The sequence below is a fragment of the Chanodichthys erythropterus genome, chromosome 2 (genome assembly GCF_024489055.1).
Source record: "Chanodichthys erythropterus isolate Z2021 chromosome 2, ASM2448905v1, whole genome shotgun sequence".
NCBI classification, from domain to species: domain Eukaryota; kingdom Metazoa; phylum Chordata; class Actinopteri; order Cypriniformes; family Xenocyprididae; genus Chanodichthys; species Chanodichthys erythropterus.
In genome coordinates, this window is record NC_090222.1 from 5,178,349 (window position 1) to 5,200,738 (window position 22,390).

At 37.6% G+C, this 22,390-nt stretch overlaps 1 protein-coding gene across 27 annotated transcripts in view; it reads left to right on the forward strand.

Annotated features, from left to right (window-relative positions):
- plecb (plectin b) overlaps nucleotides 1-22,390 on the forward strand; it is a 188,396-nt gene that overhangs the window by 146,692 nt on the left and 19,314 nt on the right. For 18 of the 27 annotated variants that reach the window (XM_067400119.1, XM_067400128.1, XM_067400150.1 and 15 more), the window contains 19 exons: nucleotides 1,920-2,086; nucleotides 5,506-5,621; nucleotides 6,098-6,204; nucleotides 7,223-7,342; nucleotides 9,443-9,538; nucleotides 9,907-10,034; nucleotides 12,148-12,241; nucleotides 12,360-12,514; nucleotides 12,678-13,002; nucleotides 13,360-13,437; nucleotides 13,523-13,684; nucleotides 13,850-13,954; nucleotides 15,083-15,178; nucleotides 15,311-15,436; nucleotides 15,609-15,761; nucleotides 15,843-15,997; nucleotides 16,127-16,253; nucleotides 19,608-19,791; nucleotides 19,918-19,938. In XM_067400119.1, the coding sequence (XP_067256220.1) occupies nucleotides 1,920-2,086; nucleotides 5,506-5,621; nucleotides 6,098-6,204; nucleotides 7,223-7,342; nucleotides 9,443-9,538; nucleotides 9,907-10,034; nucleotides 12,148-12,241; nucleotides 12,360-12,514; nucleotides 12,678-13,002; nucleotides 13,360-13,437; nucleotides 13,523-13,684; nucleotides 13,850-13,954; nucleotides 15,083-15,178; nucleotides 15,311-15,436; nucleotides 15,609-15,761; nucleotides 15,843-15,997; nucleotides 16,127-16,253; nucleotides 19,608-19,791; nucleotides 19,918-19,938 (2,515 nt within the window). The remainder of the gene's footprint in view (nucleotides 1-1,919; nucleotides 2,087-5,505; nucleotides 5,622-6,097; nucleotides 6,205-7,222; nucleotides 7,343-9,442; nucleotides 9,539-9,906; nucleotides 10,035-12,147; nucleotides 12,242-12,359; nucleotides 12,515-12,677; nucleotides 13,003-13,359; nucleotides 13,438-13,522; nucleotides 13,685-13,849; nucleotides 13,955-15,082; nucleotides 15,179-15,310; nucleotides 15,437-15,608; nucleotides 15,762-15,842; nucleotides 15,998-16,126; nucleotides 16,254-19,607; nucleotides 19,792-19,917; nucleotides 19,939-22,390) is intronic. The other 9 variants (XM_067400139.1, XM_067400180.1, XM_067400273.1 and 6 more) reach the window with 1 other exon arrangement.

Genomic DNA, 22,390 nt, shown 5'->3' on the forward strand with positions numbered 1-22,390 from the left:
TATGTTTCTCATGTTTTATAACCTCCTACAATCAGGAATTTCCAATATGATCCAACCAGTCTTAGTATGCGAAAATGAAGATTCTGTAAATGAATCTGTTCAGTGTCTTGGGCGCCGTGAGGAATTGAGAGTCTCTGATCTGATCTAATCTAATTTCATAATCTAATATCCAGGCAATTTTTTTTGACCTAATTATGTGAATCTGATGTTCAATGTGTTCAATTACAACCACACCTTGATTTATTCCACCTCAAACAATTAAAAATACACACATAAAGACTCAGTCATGTTACAGCTGCAGGAGTCTGACACAAATCCAGATGATTATTCTGCTTGGGTGTGTCCAGCTTTTGAGAGAATCTGATTTCCTTGGATAGATGAAACAAGTTGGCAGGATGTCAGGTTCATCCAGAAGAGGCAGAGAGGTTTATGTGTAGGGGTGGAGTTTGGACTGCTGCCTACTTCCCCAGGAAATAAAAGAGCCATTTTCTTTCCACATGGCACAGATTGAATGACACACAAATGTATAAGCAGGAAAAAAGCAAATGGATTCCAATATTCTCAGATCTGTTTCAGGCCTCATTCATGTGTGGAAATAAATCTGATATAAATCGGATATGTGCATTTGTATCTGCCATGTAAGTGGACAGATCGGAAAATCCCCTTGTCATTGTGAGTCGTACATCATTGAAAAAGTGACGGTGGCAAATGACATCAAGTCAAGTGGACACCAACTCTGATCACATGACTCTTTTCAATGGCACAATGAAGTACAAAGGCTTAACCCTAAGTTTTGACCTTTAAAGATGGTGCGGAAAGCATCCTTTGTAAATTGCGCCATTTTTATTTCCTTTTCAGCCTAATCTTTTCCAGGTCAGTGCGTCTACTTTGGGTTGTTTCGCCAAGTGTAGCCTATAGTGTAAGTACAGAACTGGATCACTTTTAAAAGATGTAAGGTGGACATCAAAACAATCGGATATAGTCAACAAATGGGAATTGGGCATCAAGAGCTACAGTATAAATGCGGCCTAAAAAGTATCTTCATCTTGGTGAACGTGATTTCACCAAGTACAACATGTTCCTGGATCAACATCTTTGTTGATCCTGGAACAACATTCCAATCAACCAATCAGATTTGAGGGACAAGTTTACCATTTATGTCAAGTTTAGGCTTACAACCTGAGTTAGGTGCTTCCACAACAGTATCATTTCCCTCTGGTTTTAGGGATAAGTTATGAGTAGGTTTAGGGGTTGGGAAAAGGTTAAGACTACATTTTCAGATAGGAATGTTGTTCCAGGATCAACAAAATATGTTGATCCAGGAACATGTCTTACTTGGCAAAATCATGGTGACCAAACATCTTCACTACATCAGTCAATAGTGTGAATAGTGCTTTTTCCGTAATAAGCTACTTCTCTTACAAGCATTGAATAGTGAGACAGAACACTACAGAACTGTTTTTATCGGCCTGTTGTTTTGCACATGCACAGTCAGCTAGTCTGACTTTACTGTCTTGAAGTCTGACATTTGACAAAATCACATCTACAGTAGTTCAATGCTGGTTTTATTATCTATATTTAGTCAATAAATGTATCTTTTCAAGTTGATCTATTTGAGATCCTCATTGTTTTGTGGCAGATACTGTTGTTTAGCTACTTCAAACTGTGAGTTTACAAGGTAATTGGATTTTAATTTAATGAATTGCATTCTTTTTGCTACATGTTCATGCATTGAGTATGACGACGGGTCTCAGAAGGGTCTTAGGAGGTCATTGGTATTTAGTGGGGATGAATTTGCATGGTAATGCATGGCTAAAAATCAACCACTTTAATTATTTATTGACAACTATACGATACACATATTGCTACTGCTGCTGCATGTCACTGAATCTATGAAACCCATTTTTCTGGGCTGGTAGATTTCAGATATCCAGGTGAATGGTCAGTCAGATGATATGTCAGCGAAGGAAAAGCTGCTCCTCTGGTCTCAGCGTATGGTGGAGGGTTACCACGGTATCCGCTGCGATAACTTCACCACTAGCTGGAGGGACGGAAAACTCTTCAATGCTGTTATACACAAACATGAGTAAGTGCGTTTTTATTCTTTACTCAAGATTAAGGTGGAATGTGCGCTTGTATATTGAAGCGTAATCTTTTTAGCTAACACTTTATTTTGATGCTCCACATTAGTCTACTAACTAAAAGTGACTTTGCTACTACGTCAACTAACTCTCATTAGAGTATAAGTAGACTGTACTTGACTGTTAGTAGACTGGCTGGGGGTTAGTAGTTTAAGTTGACATGTAGTTGCAAAGTTGTTATTTAAATGTTGGAATATAGAAATGTGTTCATCAGGTTCTTACCTTACACAACATTGGAGTATAGGACTCTATGTCGTTTTTCAAGCACCTTATTACAACCTATATTTATGTTTTAAAGTCATGCGCCCTCTAGCAGGCGTAAAAATAATGACAGTGTTGTTACATCCTTAAACCTACCCTTAGTGATTTATACTGCATATACTCTTTATGAGCACATGTGTTCCCTGGGATCGAACCCATGATGGCATGATCACATGATTGCATATTGTTATTGCAATGCTCTGCCAATTGAGCTACGGGAAACCCAAAATGTGACACAGATAAAAGGAAACAATGCATTAAAATGAAAGTGTCCTGTTGTCAAGAGGGGCGCAACTTTAGCAAACGCTCCTATGGGACGTTTTTCATGTATTAAAATGAAAGTGTCCTGTTGACGATAGGGGCGCCACTCTAGTAAACACTCCTATGGGTCGTATTTCAGGGAAGTGACAAACGACCTATATGGTCATATTGGTTGGAGAACATGTTGCAACATTGAGCTTCACTCTTGATCAAACTTATACTTGATGCCAAGGAGTACAATGTTCTGATCTGAAGCACATTTTTTTGTCAAAATAAACGCCCTGAGCACGTCAAATGTCAAATCAGCATTATGTACACAACTGACAGTTTATACTGGCACTGTCTTTTAGAGTTTCATCTGTCTTTGATATTCAAACATAAATGTTTAAATTCTTCTACACATACTTTCCTTCTTCTAAGGAACACAAAAGAAGATATTATGCAGAACTGCTCTTTTCCATTAAACATAGGTATATGATCAGGGTCACATGTGAGCCAGAGAATTGCAATGCTCAATGCTATAATGATCAGATTTATGGAAATGAGATTTGAAAACTATGCAAGAGGGCAATAATAACTTACATAATTTAAGTGTTCCTCACACAAAGATTGACATCAGAAGACGTGGAATATAGAGCACAAATTGTATGGAGTACTTTGTGAAGTTTGGCAGCCCATGGTCTGATTTTATTATGTGGAAAAGAGGAGCATGTTCATTCTTAAAAATGTCTCCTTTTGTGTTCCACGTGGTTTAGAACGATATCAACATCAATTATACAATGAAATAAATGATAGATTGTTTTGCAAACAAAAGGAAATCAAAGCCACACAGATCCAGGCTAAATGAGTGCAGTTTTTCTGTAATGTGGGTGTGTCCCGTATATAGACGCAAGGACAAAAGAGACCAGGGCGAGACTGAGTAAGAAAATAGTGTTAAAAGAAGTGTACAATGAAGGCAGTTTTGCAGTGAAAATTGAAAAGATAAATGCCACAAGGTGTGGTTCCTGTTGGAGCGGAGACAGGCCTCCCCACAGGGCACCTTTCCCGAAACATGGACGTGTACCTGCAAAGCTTGGGTACGCCCCGTTGATCCTCACATAAGCAGGGAGGATTTGATGCTTTTGTCAACCAGGAACACCCATTGGAGTTGTAGGATCTGCCTCCTTTTACAGGCACCACCTGCATTGCAAAAAAACAACTTCAAACTTCAACTTGGTTTCTTTTTTGGAGCTCTTTGGGAACAAATGGATTTGAGAAAAAGAAGAATAACTAATAACAGAAGGGTTCACGTTTCCATGTGGAGGAGATATTGAGAATTCAAGAAACATTTTACTGGAATTGCATTGTGTGGAAGCGGCATTTCAAACACTTCAGGACACAATGATGTTGAACATGAAGAGGCGTCTGTCCTTTAAGAAGCGTCGGACTGGCTCCAGCAGTACTGTGGCTTCTGCGAGTGATGCTGAGGACCGTGTGATCATGCTGTGCGAGGATATCCCCTCTGAAAGCTCCCTGGACTCTGGCCGGGGCTCCCAGAGTCCAGGTGCGCGCTCCAGCAGGGACTCTCAGACGGGATATGGGCCAGACTGGAGCTCAGTGAGCCATGTACCAGAGAGGGAGCTGAGGCAGATCAATGGAGGCTTAAGGATGGACGATCAGACTGTGGTGGCAGACTCTTATTACCACGCTGGAGGAGAATCATATACCTTACCTTACACCATACATGTCTCAGAGATGACGGGGTGCTTGCTTAATTTCTAACTCTCTATAGATTTATGTATATAAAGAAACTAAATGTTTTAAGAATCGTTTGGTGTAAGTGTATAGATTTGTTCTCTCTGCGTTGTTTCGAGCCACTCCCATCTCTGGGTTTCATGGCATGTCAGTTATGGCTCTATCCCTCAGGAGACAGATGTTATTTGGGATTTATGGAGCAGGTGGTCACTTTACCTGTGCTCTGAAACCTAGTGTTTAGCAAGACTTATTTTATCCTGCAATATTGAAAACCTTTGATTCCAATGAACCAAAATGTTAATATTCTGATTGCATTATTTCTAATATATATATATATATATATATATATATATATATATATATATATATATATATATATATATATATATATATATATATATATATATATATATAATATATAAACAATTTTGAATTAAACAAATTTGAATTATTTATTTATTTTTAGATATTATGTTGACTATAAGTAACTGTGCAACTACAAGCCAACTTATTTTACTAACCTTAACCCAAACCTAACAGTCTATACTCAACTAATAGAGAGTTGTAGGTGCAGCATTACTTATATTCAACTGAAATAGTGAAAACATATATTTTTGGTAACACTTTACAATAAAGTTCCATTTGTTAACATTGGTTAACATTAACTAAAATTGAAAAATACTTGCATACTCAAAATAAAGGGGCGGGGCCTGGTTGAGTTGGTTAGTAATGTGTTGAAACTCGCAGTTATGGTAAAGGGCGGGACATTTCCAAAATGAGCGGTTGAACAAACACAACACAATGGTCCAGTCAACCAATCAGAGCACATTGTGCTTTACAGAAAGGGGGGGGCTTCAGAGAAACAGGAATTAAACAGAGTGTTACCGGGAAGAGAGGAGCTGCATTAATGGAGAATATGGGAAAAATAATGTGTTTTTTTGAAAAATCTAGCATGAAAACCTATTCTAGTAGACCCCAAAAACATCAACATTAAAATCAAGACTTTGTAAAAAGGGCATAATAGGTCCTCTAAACTTTTTCTGCTGCATTTATTACACACTTACTTACTTACTGATCCTCATGGGTTTGTTCCTCTTCATTTGACCAGGCCCAGGCTTATCGACATGTCCAGAGTGTACCACCAATCCAACCTGCAGAACCTGGAACAGGCATTTTCAGTGGCAGAGCAACAACTTGGGGTCACAAGACTGCTTGACCCAGAAGGTAATGTTAAATCAAGTGGTATAAGCTTGTATTGAAGAAATTTAGATATTAACACCCAACCTTGAAGCTTGAAGGTTGATCTTTCATTGAGTTTGGGACATTTGTGTCCAAAAGTTTGTGAACCCTTTCACTTTAAATGGAATTTTTTATAAACTGGTCACCATAAAATCAAAACTGACAATTCATATGTTTATGGAATATTGCATTTATTGGAATATTGTTTATTATAAATAATTTATCTGTGCACATCATTTTTTTTTTTTTTTTTTTAAATCATGTTCCCTCGTAATCTCCGCCTCAAAACTGCTTCTCTTTTCTGATAACGTGTGCACTGAAAACAATCAAACAACCCCATCAATTCCTGATGGACAAAATCAAGTCCCGGTCACAAGAGAGAAATACAATCACACATCTTCATGTCACACACTGAATGAGACAATTAATTCTGATTGATCTACAATTCTTTTCATTTGCAGATGTGGATGTACCTCATCCTGATGAGAAGTCCATAATCACCTATGTGTCATCCCTTTACGACGCTATGCCACGAGTTCCAGACGTCCAGGACGGCGTCAAAGTCAATGTGAGTTTTTCCCTCATCATTTTCAAATGATGTAATTGCTGCTTAACAAACCAGTTCCAGGCAGTCAGCACATAGTCCCCTTAATATGCAGTCGAACCAAATCTAATAAAACTAATGAAGCATTTTTATGAATGAGGTTTCTTAAGGCTTCCCTCCCATTGCCTATTCCCACACTACTACTAAATAGCATCAGTGTCCAGTCTCTCTGACAATGACGAGATGTTCATCATGTACTCACAATCATTTATGGCTTTGCTCCAGACCTCATGATTTTCTTAAATTCGTGCATCACAAAAAGAGAAGTTTAGCAAAATGTTCATGCTGTTCTTTTCTACACAATTACAGCAAGTGGGAACTAAAGATTCACATTTATGTTGCTCGTCATTTCACTAGGAATCCTGGTCTTCTGGAGTTTTGTGTGAGGGTGAAAAATTTCCCATTGCAGATTTTTCTTACGTTCAAGATGGTCATTCAAATTCACTGCCTTGAAATGCTACACTATTGATAATGCACAATGGACCTTTTTGCCTGCAAAATCTTGCCTACATTTCTTTAATATGACTGTCATTCGCATACATTCAAATATGGTGAATCAAGACCCTTTTTGACCCTCATCCTGGTCCATAGTCAAAAAATTCAGAAGGCTCTTACGTCACCTCCATGTTTACACCCTTAATATAGATAGATGGTTTAGGAAATAGGTAATAGGCGTCGTGTGATCTGGATTTGGATCCGGTTGCTGTCAAATGTGATTTATTTGATTCCTCCTTCACTCCATCAGAATCTATCATGAGAATGAAATGATCAATGTGAGCTGTGTCACAGACTATCAATAAACCCATCTGGATCAGCTATTTTGGTACTTTGATTCCTCCCTCCCTTCATATGCTGTTATCAGACAAGGCTACGATTGTTGACACCTAATTGAGAGAATGTGATAAGTGACTTAGCACAGGGGCAAAAGAGCGTTCCTGTTCTCCCCTGAATAGTTTTCGTGTGTTTTTGTTCCCGCTTGCAGGAGCTGGAGCTGCGCTGGCAGGAATACTATGAGCTGATCACCATTCTAATCCAGTGGATCAGACATCACATACTCATCTTTGAGGAAAGGAAGTTTCCCAGCAGCTATGAGGAGATTGAGGTGAGAAAAGTCTGCTGTTGTGTGTTTTGGGTTGCTACTAGTTACTGTGTTCTTATACAGTTATTGAATGAACTGCAGTCTTCATTATCTGTTGTGAGATGCACACTGTCTGGGTTTTCTGTAGAATTATCTGGGTTAAGCGATCAGCTCGGTCACCAGCATATGCTGTGATCTGGATACTGGACCCCAGTCTTAACTAGTCTTAACTAGTTTAACCTTGACCAGCAAAGAAATTTATACCGACCTAAGCTAGTGTTTTCAGCAGGGCGGGAACGTGTTTAGGGTCATGTAAAGAGAATGCACACAGTGTTGGGAAGTAACTAACTTTAGTAATGATTAAATTAGGGATTCAACTAACTTAACTTAATTTTTAATTAGTGTGACAGTAGATTTTTGGGGAAGTAATTTATTTTTGTTTGTAGCCTGGCAAAAACAACAACAACAACAACACTCTTTTATAAGAAAATGTTCTATATAAAACCTTAAAGGATTCTGTCAGGTGCTTCATACTGTATATATAGGGATTCACATCATGGTGTCATTTTATGGATTTAGTTTTAAGTAATTCATTTTCTTTTAATTAATTTTTCATTTTACTTCAGTTTTATGAATTAAACAGCTTGCAAACATACTTTATCACTAGAAAAACATTAAATAACCATTAAGCATGAAAGTATTATCCAATCATTTAAGACTTTTGTCCTTGTATTGAACATTTTTGGCATAAAGGGTTCTTTAAAGGTGCCATCGAACGTTTTTTTACAAGATTCTAAGGTGTACCCTGAATGTGTCTGTGAAGTTTCAGCTCAAAAAACCCCATAGATTTTTTTTTATTAACTTTTTTAACTGCCTATTTTGGGGCATCATTAGAAATGCACCGATTCAGGTTGCGGCCCCTTTAATTGCTCACGCTCCTGAGCTCTCGACTCTATCATTGCATAAACAAAGTTCACACAGCTAATATAACCCTCAAAATGGATCATTACAAAGTGTTCGTCATGCAGCATGTCTAATCGCGTAAGTACAGTGTTTATTTTGATGTTTACATTTGATTCTGAATGAGTTTGAGGCTGTGCTCCGTGGCTAATGGCTAATGCTACACTGTTGGAGAGATTTATAAAGAATGAAGTTGTGTTTATGAATTATACAGACTGCAAGTGTTTAATAATGAAAATAATTACGGCTCTCTTGTCTCCGTGAATACAGTAAGAAACGATGGTAACTTTAACCACATTTAACAGTACATTAGCAAAATGCTAACGAAACATTTAGAAAGAAAATTTACAAATATCACTAAAAATATCATGTTATCATGGATCATGTCAGTTATTATTGCTCCATCTGCCATTTTATTGTCCTTGCTTGCTTACCTAGTCTGATGATTCAGCTGTGCTGCTCCAGACGTTGCAAATATTGGGGCGTACACCCCGACTGTTACGTAACAGTCAGTGTTATGTTGAGATTAGTCTTTTAAACAAATGAGATTTATATAAGAAGGAGGAAACAATGGAGTTTGAGACTCAATGTATGCCATTTCCATGTACTGAACTCTTGTTATTCAACTATGCCGAGGTCAATTCAATTTTCAATTCGATGGCACCTTTAAAATTGAGTTGAGAACCCTAGAGTTCTATATTGAACCACACTGAACCTTTTTTCTAAGGGTGCAAACACTGTCAATAACATGTGGAGAACTCTATCCTCCTCATCTGATGGCATGTTACTGGAAGAAAACGTTCTCTGCAGCGCATGAGTCATGTCATATGACACCACATCCTGAAGAGCAGGCGTTCTGCCTTTGATCGTCTTTGTTTGAGTTTGCATGGCTCTGTCTCATCAGGGTGGGGCGGCTGTGTAATGTGTATATCATCTTAGTCAGAGGGAAGGTACTTATATTACCAGCTTTGTGAAACAATCCTCAGTCTTGTCACTCCATGTTTGGTGAATAACAAAGAGTTGGTACTTTCAACAAATGCTTACTGAACCATCAAATGTACCTGCTGATGATCAAGGTCAAACTGTGTCTTGCACAATTTACACTATATGAATATTCCAGCATCTGTGTTTATTTATTGGTTTGCTTGTTTAATTATACTGCAGATTCTGTGGCGTGAGTTTCTGAAATTTAAAGAAACCGAGCTGCCCGCCAAAGAGTCCGACAAGAGCCGCTCCAAACACCTCTACCAGTCCTTTGAGGTTTGTACACAGGATGTCAGAATTCATAATGCCAGTCTTGGAGATTTAAACATGTAACATGAGATGCTGGTAACACTTTAGTTCAGTAGTCCACTTTAGACATTCTTCTGACTATAAGTAACTTTGCAACTACATGTCAACTTATACTAACCTGAACCCTAACCTAACCTAACCAAACCTACCAATACTCTAATGAGAGCTAGTTGACATGTAGTTGCAAAGTTACTTATATTTAGTAGATTGTCTAAAGTGGACTATTCAAATATAGTGAAACCAAATTATTTTATTTGACCAATTAATCATGTCAAAGTGTTTTATTTCTATGTGTTACTACTTTGTTAATATGATGTACTGCAAATTTCCCACAGAGTGCGGTTCAAGCTGGTCAGGTTAAGGTTCCTCCTGGTTACCACCCCATTGATGTTGAGAAGGAATGGGGGCGTCTTCACGTGGCCATTCTGGAGAGGGAGAGACTGCTCAGAATCGAGTTTGAGAGGTGAGGAACATGTCTAAAAACACAGACCTCTCACTCTGCAGTCTTAGTTTTGTTGTAGCTTTGTCTCATGGTCATTGTGAATGTAATGGGTGTGTAATGGAATGACTGATCCTGACTAGAATAGGACAGTATGCCTGTTCGAAAACTGACATTACATCAGCCATTATAACACACAATGAAGGGCATTCTAGGCTAATAAGAGCTGCGTGAGAAGGATGCATCTCTACCAGATCTCAATGTGACTCCAAAATGTATTTGGCAGCATTTTGAATTTCAATGCATTTGATACAAAATATCAGATATTAAAAAGTGACATTGACAGACAGAGCTTTTATATTCACTCTTCTTCATCATTTTTGCTTAGTGGCTTTTAATCGGCTGGTGTTTTGGTGATTTTTAGTTCATCACATTAACTATTAACATGTTCCACTATTATTTCACAAAATGACAACACTTTTTGTCTGTATTTTCATTATTGTTTATTCATTTAAAGCTCTCGTAAACATACGACTGCCTATGTTACATATTAATACCTCAGCAATTCCGTAATGAACGACAGCGTGAACTGTGATGGTAGTTTTGCATGCAAATTGTTTAGCCAATCACAACAGACATCATTTATATATACTGTAGACATCTTTAAGGTAAGGTAGTCAAAACGGACACCTAATAATAATGTAAGTGCGAATGTAAAGGAATGTTGTGGGTTTTTTGATGTGGAGTAAATGAAATTGAACGAAACGGTTATTAATATTAATCATCTAGAAGGAGAGGGAATATTATCTAAAACAGGACACATCCCCTGTCACAAGACAATGTTGCTTCTTGCTGGACAAGAGTAATATGCAGCACACAGATCCTTTATGGGCTGGACTGCGGAATGGCTGACCAAGCGCCACAACAACTTTTTCCTGGCTGTAGTTTGGTTTGTCCGAGTCCCATGACAGGATTATAACAAGAAAAACATGATTTTATGCATTTCGGAGAAAGTCTTGCATGCTGTTGGATTGTAAAAAATGGCCTTTATGACTGACCCATATCGTTTAGAGCATTTGCTTCTTCGTGGAAAACTGTGAGTTTCTTGATGCATACTATCTTGATATGTTTTTTTTACAATTACTTTTAACCATACAGGTGATTTTTAGTGGTTGTATGAAGTAATTTCATATTTCATATTTCAAGTAATATATTATTCTCATTTGTATTATTTTAGTTTAAAAAAAAAAAAATCCTATCCCTTAATTCTATTGAGAAAAACTCACTTCCAGTTGTATGTGTGATAGTCCTTCGTACACCAGACCTTGATTCATTTTCCATCATGAAACTTTTCCCGCCAAAAAAAAAAAAAAAAAAAAATCTAACTCCTCCTAGACGGTTGCTCCAATTTTCATGAAATCGGATCATCTTCAGACTATGCTGGCTTATTTTTGATAAACCCAACCAATGCTCTCAAATAACGCACAAACAAATTCAAAGAAGAGCGCGCCAAATTGGACATGAGGCTATATCTCCGCAATGATTTAGTGTATTCTGACCAAACGTGGTACATGTTATCACAAGCATAACCTGAGGCATCATTTCTGAGTCCAATGATTCCTAACATGTTAGCTTTCGGCATATGGTTTGTGCAATGTTGCTATTTCATGTTAAAACAACGTTTGCGAATATCTTCATCCAATCGAGAAAAAACCACCATAGAAAATTTGTAAACGTAGGTTGTTGGCCATGCAATAAAGCCCAAATGCCAAAATTTTTATAGTAAGTGGCAAACAAATGCAATAAAAGTCATGCATGGGTCATTTTTTATGTAGTCATAGCTATACATTCCTATAACTCCTGAACGAAATGAGATATTTTCACCAAATATGACACCAAATTTTTTATGGGCACACTCTGAGGACACATAAAAAAGTGGTGTGATTGTGCCTGTTGGTGTTGCTATAACTGAACAAAATATTAAAATGTCACTAATTACAATAAAGTATGCTATATTTTACTGTTGATTTTACTTCTTGCTTGATTCTTTGTGCTTGGCCCATTAACGGCTGTTTGCAGCTATATTTCTGGCCAAGAACTGCCAGTTTATTTGTATGCAAATTCTGATCATTTCCAGGCTAGAGCGTCTCCAACAGATTGTCAAAAAAGTGCAGATAGAATCAGGCATGTGTGAGGAACAGATCAACCAGACCGAGTCTCTACTGCAGACGGTGAGAGCATATTCTGCAGAATCTACAAAATGCATGCAAATTTGACCATGAACTATGAACTTGCCGTGAAGGCTTTGACTTCTATTATAGTGACTTTCCTCGTTTCCTTTTATTGCAGGATATTCGTCTCTTGAATGCGGGTAAACAACCGCAGCACACGGTAGAGGTGGAGAGAGATTTGGACAAAGCCGATGGCATGATCCGTCTCCTCTTTAACGATGTACAGCTTCTCAAAGATGGGCGCCACCTGCAGGCAGAGCAGATGTATCGCAGGTGAGTCTATTTGATGTTTCTTGGCACTACTATAGTTGAAAACCTTCCTCCAGTAAAGAATGTCAGTCTACATATGTAAATATTACAAATGATGTCTTTTAAATAATCAAACTCACTGTTAAACATCAAGGAAAAAGAATGACTTGTGATTTTCTTTTTTCAGGGTCTACCGCTTACATGAGCGCTTGGTGAACTTACGCAGTGACTACAATCTAAGGCTCAAGTCCAGTGTCAGCACTGCTTCTCGCGTCACCTTCACTCAAGTTTCCCAGAAGTCTGCGCAACGCGCGCGACCCGAGCTCGACGAGGTCACTCTCCACTACGCACAGGACCTGTTAGCCTGGGTGGAGGAGAACCAGCGCAGGATCGATTCTGCCGAGTGGGGCATTGATCTTCCGTCTGTGGAATCTCAGGTGGGCAGCCACAGAGGTCTTCACCAAACCATCGAGGACTTCAAGGCTAAGATTGAGCGAGCACGTGCAGATGAGGTACTTATTTTTTTAATTGTTTTTTTTTTTTTTTACGAATTAATCATTAATATCAAATTATGCAACTAAAGAGATATATATAAATATCGCATAAAGCGATATAAACCATATAGCAAATCTTAGTTGTGCAAATGTTTATATCATTGCAAAATCGTAAATTATAATATCGCCCAGTTCTAATCTATTAAATATGGTTATAAGGCAAGAAGATATTATAAACATTAACATTATGATTTACTGTAAAGCTGCTTTGAAACAATGTGTGTTGTAACTTGTAATTGGACTTGAATAACCAAATGTACAATTTTACTTTAAAGAGCTTTAGATCTGACGTCTCTACCTCTTTGTGTATTTCAGAGCCAACTCTCACCTGTGAGTAAAGGCACATACAGAGAATATCTGGGCAAACTGGATCTGCAGTACAGCAAACTGCTGGTGAGCGTTCTAACCAGTAGCTATTGAAAATCGTTAAGCCTGTGCACGTCCATCTAAACATATACCGTATACTTCTTCTCTCCAGAACTCCTCCAAGTCCCGCATGAGAAATCTTGACCAGCTATATAACTTTGTCAGCGCTGCCACCAAGGAACTGATGTGGCTTAATGACAAAGAGGAAGAGGAGATTAATTACGACTGGAGTGAGCGCAACACCAACATGGGTGCTAAGAAAGAGAACTACTCAGTAAGTGTAGAGCATTTTATAAACCTGTTTATCTGTTTATCTTTTTTGACTTTGATTGGTTGGTAAATGGATTGTTCCAGGACTTTTTGCTTATTGTAGTTGGACGTGTAAATGGAGGATATTTTACAGTTTGAAGTGCTCTTCATGGCTTAATTAATTCCTCAGGGACTCATGCGAGAACTGGAACTTAGGGAGAAGAAGGTCAATGACATCAAGGCCACTGGAGACAGACTCATTAACGATGGCCATCCAGGCAAGAAGACTGTTGAGGTACGGCATGAACTACACTTCTTACATCACATAAGTATCATAGATACATTACTGTTCAAAAGTTTGGGGTCGGTAAGATTGTTTAATGTTTTTGACAGAAGTCTCAAGGCTGCATTTATTTGATCAAAAATACAGTAAAAACAGTAATACTGCAAACTAGAGGTTGAATATAAACTTTAATGTTGGCTTGAGAAAGCCCTGACATTGAAGTGGGACTCGAACTCTGGTCGCCTTATGTTGTGGTGCTGCCCACAGTGATATTACTCCAAAATTAAATGTCTCGTAACATTTCTTACTATTTCTGTTCGTTCTGTTCCTAAATCAAAGATAGAGAAAATAACACAGTAAGATTACATTTATTTGAATGCATTAATGAGAGAGTGATTAGTTCTACTTGTGCAGCATCTCTATCGTGCTGTCTGAGATGTGGCTCTCTGTGTCAAACAAAACTGTTCCCACAAAGTTGGGAGCATGAAATTGTCCAAAATGTCTTAGTATGCTGAAACATTAAGAGTTCCTTTCACTGGAACTAAGGGTTCAAGCCCAACCCCTGAAAAACAACCCCACACCATAATCTCCCTCCACCAAACTTTACACTTGGCACAATGCAGTCAGGCAAGTACCGTTCTCCTGACAACAGCCAAACCCAGACTCGTCCATCGGATTGCCAGACAGAGAAGTGTGATTGATCACTCCAGAGAACACGTCTCTGCTCTAGATTCCAGTGGCGGTGTGCTTTACACCACTGCATCCGACACTTTGCATTGCACTTGGTGATGTAAGGCTTGGATGCAGCTGCTCGGCCATGGAAACCCATTCCATGAAGCTCCCTACGCACTGTTCTTGAGCTAATCTGAAGGCCACACAAAGTTTGGAGGTCTGTAGCTATTGACTCTGCAGAAAGTTGGTGACTTCTGCCCACTGTGTGCCTCAGCATGCGCTGACCCCGCTCTGAGATTTTACGTGGCCTACCACTTCATAGTTACATTCAAGCTATTTTAAGGCATAAATATGTTGTGTTTTAAGGGATAAAATTATTGACTTAAAAAACTTAGTGCCCCAAACATCTGAACGCTAGTGTACAGTAAGTTGTATTTGTTACATATGTGTTGTGTTGGGGATCTTCAGGCCTTCACCGCAGCTCTGCAGACCCAGTGGAGCTGGATCCTTCAAGTGTGCTGTTGCATTGAAACTCATCTCAAAGAGAACACTGCATACTTCCAGGTACAGCATCATCAAATGTCCGTCAAATATAATGTAACCACGTTCTTTACCTCAGCAAAACTTTTTGTTGGACAATCATGTATAAACGGTACTCTTCTCTTTCTCCACCTCCATCATCCGTTTTACCAAAAGTTCTTTGCTGATGTGAGAGATGCTCAGGAGAGGATGAAGAAGATGCAGGAGACCATGAAGAAGAAGTACATGTGTGACCGCACCACCACTGCCACTCGTTTGGAGGATTTACTCCAAGACGCTGTTGTGAGTTTTAGTGTATAAATAGTGAATAGTGTTCCCTAATCTAAAGTGTTACCATGTACATATTGTAATGCTGGTATTTGTTTTGCGGATGTACGGTTATTGATAGTGATCGCTTACTGCAAAGATTTACTAAATAGATCTTATCATCTTATCATTATTTTATTCAACACAGGAGGAAAGAGAGCAGCTGAACGAGTTTAAGACTGACATCGCCAGCCTGAACAAGAGAGCCAAATCGGTCATCCAGCTGAAGCCGCGAGACCCAACCGCCCCCTTCAGAGGCAAACTGCCCATCCAGTCCGTGTGTGACTTCAAACAGATGGAGGTAGACGCAGTCCCATTCGCTCTTACACATGGTCAGCCGGCGCTTTGTGCTGCATGCTTAAATCCCTGTTTCCCATAACAGATCACGATGCATAAGGGCGACGAGTGCGCACTCGTCAATAACTCCCAGCCCTTCCAGTGGAAGGTTCTGCACCGATCGGGCAACGAGGCCGTCGTACCTTCTGTCTGCTTCCTGGTCCCGCCCGTCAACAAGGAGGCTGTCGAGAGTGTGTCCAGGTAAATGATATAAACGGCACTGTAACGGTGGAGTCCTTTAAACAAACATTGGTCTTTAATGCCTACCTGTGTTGTTTTGGTATCATTGATACAGTTTTTGTTTAACCGCTGTGTTGATGTTTCTCACAGTCTGGAGGCCGGTCACCAGCAGACACTGGTTCTGTGGCAGAAACTGCACGCTGACCTCAGGAGTCTGCTGTCCTGGCAATACCTGATGAAAGACATCCATCTCATCCGCTCATGGAACATCTCTATGGTCTGTTCTCTGCTTTATTCATGTCATTTAGTCACTTATTGATGTTTGAGCTATTAAGTTAACAAATAAGTGATTATGAAATGTATTTATGAAACTTATTTGGAGGTAATGTATTGGCTGATTATTTCGCGAGATATATACAATATGTGACCGTGGACCACAAAACCAGTAATAATGGTCCATTTTTTTAAATTGAGCTTTCTATTGAAGTATGTTAGGATAGGACAATATTTGGCAGAGATGCAACTATTTGAAAATCTGGAATCTGATGGTGCAAAAAAATCTAAATATTGAGAAAATTGCCTTTAAAGTTGTCCAAATTAAGTCCTTAGCAATGCATATCCACTCACAAAAATAATTTTTTTATATATTTACGGTAGGAAATATATAAAATATCTTCATGGAACATAATTTTTGGCATAGAAGAAAAATCGATAATTTTGACCCATACAATGTATTGTTGGCTATTGCTACAAATATATCTGTGCGAATTATGACTGGTTTTGTGGTTCAGGGTCACATTTATGTTATTTTTGCTTTAAATAAAGTTTTTATGACATCAGAAATTGCAATAGGCACAAAAAAAGCTATAGGACAAAAAACTACAATACAACAAAGACACAAATGAAAAACCTTCAAGCACTAGACATGGAAATAAATGACATGAATTGTAAAGTAATTAAATGTACAAAAAAACAATACATACACTGCGTCTGAAATCAAAGACTTCCATAGTATATAGTATGTGAAACAGTTCTTTACTATCCCATGAGGCCACGGGAGGGGATTAGCGAATGGCAATGTAGTGACGCAATTGACGCTGGTAAGTCACATGACGGTAACAACATTGCGGATGTAGTACATCCGAATTTCATTCATACTATATAGAACATACTTTTTAAACAATTGAAATAGAAATTCATATGTAGTAGCTGCTCAGACAGTATGTGATTTCTGACGCAGCGATAGTCTTCGCTGTGCAAATTAAATATACATTTATTCTTATTAAATTAACAAAAGTGATTCAGTCAAGCGCAGTGAAAGATTGTTTGATTAGCACGGAACTAATTTAATTAGTTTAATTTAATTCATTTAATTTTGCCATCCAAAACCTGGTGCCCACCAAACAAGTGGAGCAAGACCCACGTCCGCTTCCAAACAAACTCTGGAGCGGTTCGACTGAAATATGAACTCAACACAGACCAAAGATATCTAAATGAACCAAAAACACCCTAAAAAAGCAGAATGCATACCTGTTTTTTTTTTTTTTTTTTTTTCTGGTCATAGTCACGATGTTACCCATCACAGTTTGGTACAGGCATCAGAACCACGTCTCTTTGCAGCAGATCTTCGTTTGTGTGTGTGACAGAGGGATTCCTGCTGCTGTTTTAACTCCTTTACACATTTTATACACTCTTCTGTTCTCAGCTGGTCAAAATACCATCCTATGTACGCACATACAACAGGCATATTTAGCCCAGAACACAGCATTTTTGGATGTTTAAGTTCCGTTGCAAAATCTTATTTTTTTTCTTTAGGTTCTTTTAGGATCTTAAGGTTTGTTCTTATTTTTCTTGTATTGTTTTCTTTTTTCGGTCTGGACCAAAAGAACCAAGAGGATCGAAATACAAATGTGAACACACTCTTATTCGCCACTGCTTCCCTTGAGATTTTCCTATGGGGTCTTATGAGTTTTTTTTTTTGTTTTTTTTTTGAGTAAAATAAGGTCTGCTGTTCACATTGTAGAATAAAACGTATATGTATCATCAAGTTATGTTTACCACAAACCTTATTTTAATTATAAATTAAAAAACCACCAAGGAACCAGTGGAAAATAGGTTGTTTGCACATGACGTCACAGCAGCAGTGCGAATGAGTCTGGAGGGCAGGGACTGGTTTTTCTATATAGGAATCCTATCAAAAACGCAAAATTTGTATGTTTTGCGTCATTTAGGGTTGCTAAAATCGATAAAATCGAGAACCCAGAAGGTGCTTATATCGTTTACATAACTTATACCATTTTTTATAACTTATATCGTTTTTTAACTTTAAAAGTTGTCGCCTTTAATAGAGTTTTGCATTTGCTGATACTGAAATGAATATGGATACCTTATTTGTTTTTGACTTGGTTAAATATTCACATTCTTCATGGTATCGTTTGCAGGGAAGATAAGCTATTTTATCCCATTGAATAATAATTGGTGTTTTCACTTCAGTTTTGTAGTATTCCGTTCACAATGTTGATCTGGTTACCATGAGAACAGTGTCACGCTGCTGCTTCAGCCATATGGTAGAAAATGGCCAAAAAAATAAATGTTTAACAAGCTGACAGACGTCGATTCAACAACAAAGACAACACAAAAACACTCAGCTGTGTGATTATTTTATTGAGTGATAGGGAGTGGGTTAAATCAGTGACATTATTAGATTTGATATACGGCGTCTTCCCGTCACCTCCTCAACCTCCTCAACAATTGTATTATACCGTCCAGTTTTTTCTTTGAACGATGATGTGAACTCCTGTTGAATTCTCGATTCAGCATAAATGACCTACAATGGCAAAATTTTTCACAATCACGACAGAAAATCAAAAATACTGCCCTAACTTCACTAGCAGAAAGGCAGCGCGATGTAAACAAACCCAGACTAGAACTGAACGTGCAGATTTACATTCTCTATATCTGCCTCCTCGATGGCAGGAAAGTCTTTCAATTCAGTGGAAAAGTCGCTCCTCTTCATAACATAAAGATCACGTCTAGCATATGTTGTGATTTTCTGTTTATACCTTTCTAAACCAGCACAGAAAGGACTTTTCTCCATCTCTTCCATTCTAATTTTCACTGCTTGCCCTCCACCGGTATTTAGCTCAGAACCACGTGATTGCAAACAACATATTAGACTTCCAGGTTTTGACATTATCCCTGCACCACTCTATTGCTCTTGAACAAAATCACTTGTTTTTTAAACCACAAGGCTTAAAAACACATTCAGATGAAAAGCTTTCATTATGGCCCGGCATGTAAATCCGATAGAGACGACAGACTAAAACCTGTACCGGTTTATCATGTCCCAACCCTAGTTCTGCAGTAAACAAGATGGGATTTAACTTGATTTTCAGTTGCAGATCCACTGAGTTATATTTAGGAAACAGTCAGTAAACAAGGAGAATTGCTTTATTGAATAAAAGGGCCTTCAAGGGCTCTCCCAAACAAATTAAAGAGAAGACTTGATTTAACTGTTTTAACATCTGAGAATAAGTTTGGACAAAAGACAAAATTAAGATTCTCGTCAAATATAACCATTTTGAATTTGAAAATAGCTATGGGTTTATATGTTTGTCCACTTGTGTTTCAGTTCAAGACGATGAAGTCAGACGAGTATCAGCTGATTTTGAGGAACCTTCAACTGCACTATCAGGACTTTCTCAAAGACAGCCGAGACTCGAAGCTTTTTGATTCAAATGAAAACATGCAGATCGAAAGGGACTATAAAGAGACAACACAGCATTTCGACAGCCTGCTCCGCACCCTGGAGAAAGGTACAGACTTCACCCCACAGTAAACAGGAAGCCTCTGACAAAGCCCAATGTGTACCATGAAACGCTTTTGAAAAATGAGGGTGATATTTGTACATATGTTGGGTAACTGTTAAATTCACGTTACAGGAGCAGCTGTGAGAGCACAGGGTGAGTCTTGTGCTCCTGCTGACAGTCATGAGCAAAGTTTGGTTATCATGGATCAGCTGCATTATAAAGGGAAAAACATGTGTCAGCTTTTGTCGTTGTTTGTCTCCTGTGCTTTAGCTAACGGCGCATCTCTACAGAGTGTGCATGTACTGGATTTAAACTCAATATAGTGTTAAATACAGAGGAAAAATGTGTCCTGGTCAAACGATTAATTTCTATCTCTGTTTTGCTCATATTTTTGTAATTTAGATGACATCCAATAAGGGGATTCCAATGAAACATGTTGGATTCCCAACATGGAATCCTAAAATCAAAATAAAGAAACAGTGTCTTGTACACAAAGTGCAAATAGACCACCTCATTGACAGAGGCTATTTACAGTAACTCTGCCCACATTGTCTGATTGAGAGAAAATGACAAAAGAAATCCTGCTGATAACAGGATCAGTAGCATGGAGACTAAAGTCTGAAATTTTCTGGCACAATCTATCTTTATATTCCATCTCTTTGTATTCCGCTCTTTGTTTGTCATACAGTGCTTTGTGCTGTGAGACAAAGTGGATCAACTTATTCAGGATTTTGGTGTTCGCTTGTACGGTGGCTCTGAATTGCCAACAGATCTCTCAAAATGCTTGCTACGGATGCAAAAAATGCAGAAAATTGAACCCAATCGAATTTTTTTATGACTCACGAAAGTTTTGGAGGCAGTGTGTAAACACGTGTGAAAATTTCAGACGAGAATTTCTGACTCTTTTGTGCAACCAACAAAATGAATCCACCTTTTTCCATATATTCAACTATTTTTTTTGCATATCAGATCAGAGAGGCGTTTATTTCAAATAAAACCAAAGGATATTTAATAGCGGGAATAAAGTGTTTGTCTGCAGGGTTATAGCGGAGGGATTTATGGACAGGGACAAGTAATGTCCCAATAAGGCAGCATCCATTTATTTGTTTAATAAATGTAACCATATGCACTAAATATGTTGTTACTACATACTGTTTTATAATACTGTATACTGCAATGCACTGAAATGCAAATAGTTTTCACTAAGTAAAAATAACATCTAACCAATATTTACACTTACATTGCAAAGAAAATAATGCTATTTTCCACATTGTAAATAGCATCTATCTCTATTTGCACTTAGTATAAATAGCATTTAACATAAAGAAATAAGAAATTCTATTTTGCTTTAAGTGTTCATGCTAATTATTAACCATATTATTTAAAAAAAAAAAAAATGTATACATCTGGGAAGTTTTTTGTACTTTTTTAAATTTGTGATGATTTAAATGCAAAAAAATAATGCAATAATATTTATTTATTTATTTATTTAATAATATATTTTATTTTCATAAGCTGTAATAGTTCCTGAAATAGGCTTAATTTTCTTCATGCATTGTGTCATATGGGTCAGTGACGAAATAAGGTTTTTAAAAGTGTAAAAAAACATAATGTAGATATAATTAATTTTGAAGTTTTATTAAGTGTTAACAATGAGATTGTGTTTTTTATAATTAATTAACACTGCTTTTGTATTTTCTTTACAAGATGGACAAAATTCGTCACCAAAAAAGTAATTCGGTTTAACCAAACTTTCGAAATGAAGATATTTTCAAACACTGCTAACAGGCTGATATCTAGCTAGCTAGCAAAAGGACAATCAAACATTTTATGTTTAATACAAGTTTTTAAAATATTACAACATTTTCCATGTTTTACAGCGGTTGTACTGAATGACCTGATGTTTCGGGACATGCGTATGAGCAAGAGAAAATATGAATTTTTCAAATAGTTAAGAGAGAGTTAGTTACTTTGCTTCACCATCATGTGGTCCTTTGCAGGTGTCTGAATGATGTCACATCCTGTCACATAATACTGACCGCATGACTTGATCCAAAATGGTCCCTTTATATCGGTTACTCCAAATGACATCAATGAAATTCATTCTTCCAGACATTCTCATAACAAAGCAACAACTTCTACAAATAATTTTAATACTATTTTGCTCTGTTGATATATGATTTTATAAAATCATGCCAGAATAAAAAAAATATTTACATTTATTACATTTTAAGATATTTTAATCACAAATGAAATGACTGTATTGGCCTTTGGATGGTTAAACCGAATGACCTTTTGACACTTCAAAATCTTTAAAATACCTTTATATGTAGCAAAATATAATTAAAACCTTTTGGATTCAATAAAAGAGATCTAGTTGTACCAACTTACATACATTGGATGACATACCTTTGTTTTTTATTATTATTAAGGCCTTTGGACAAAAAAAAACATCCCGTCACGTCATTGACCCATATATTTTGTCTTTTCTTTTGATTTTGGAATGTCATTTGTACCACTAACACAGAAGGAATGTGTGTGACATGAATGTTGGCTGCAATGCACAGATAAAATTAAAAATAAACTGTTGTTTTTATTTAGAAAA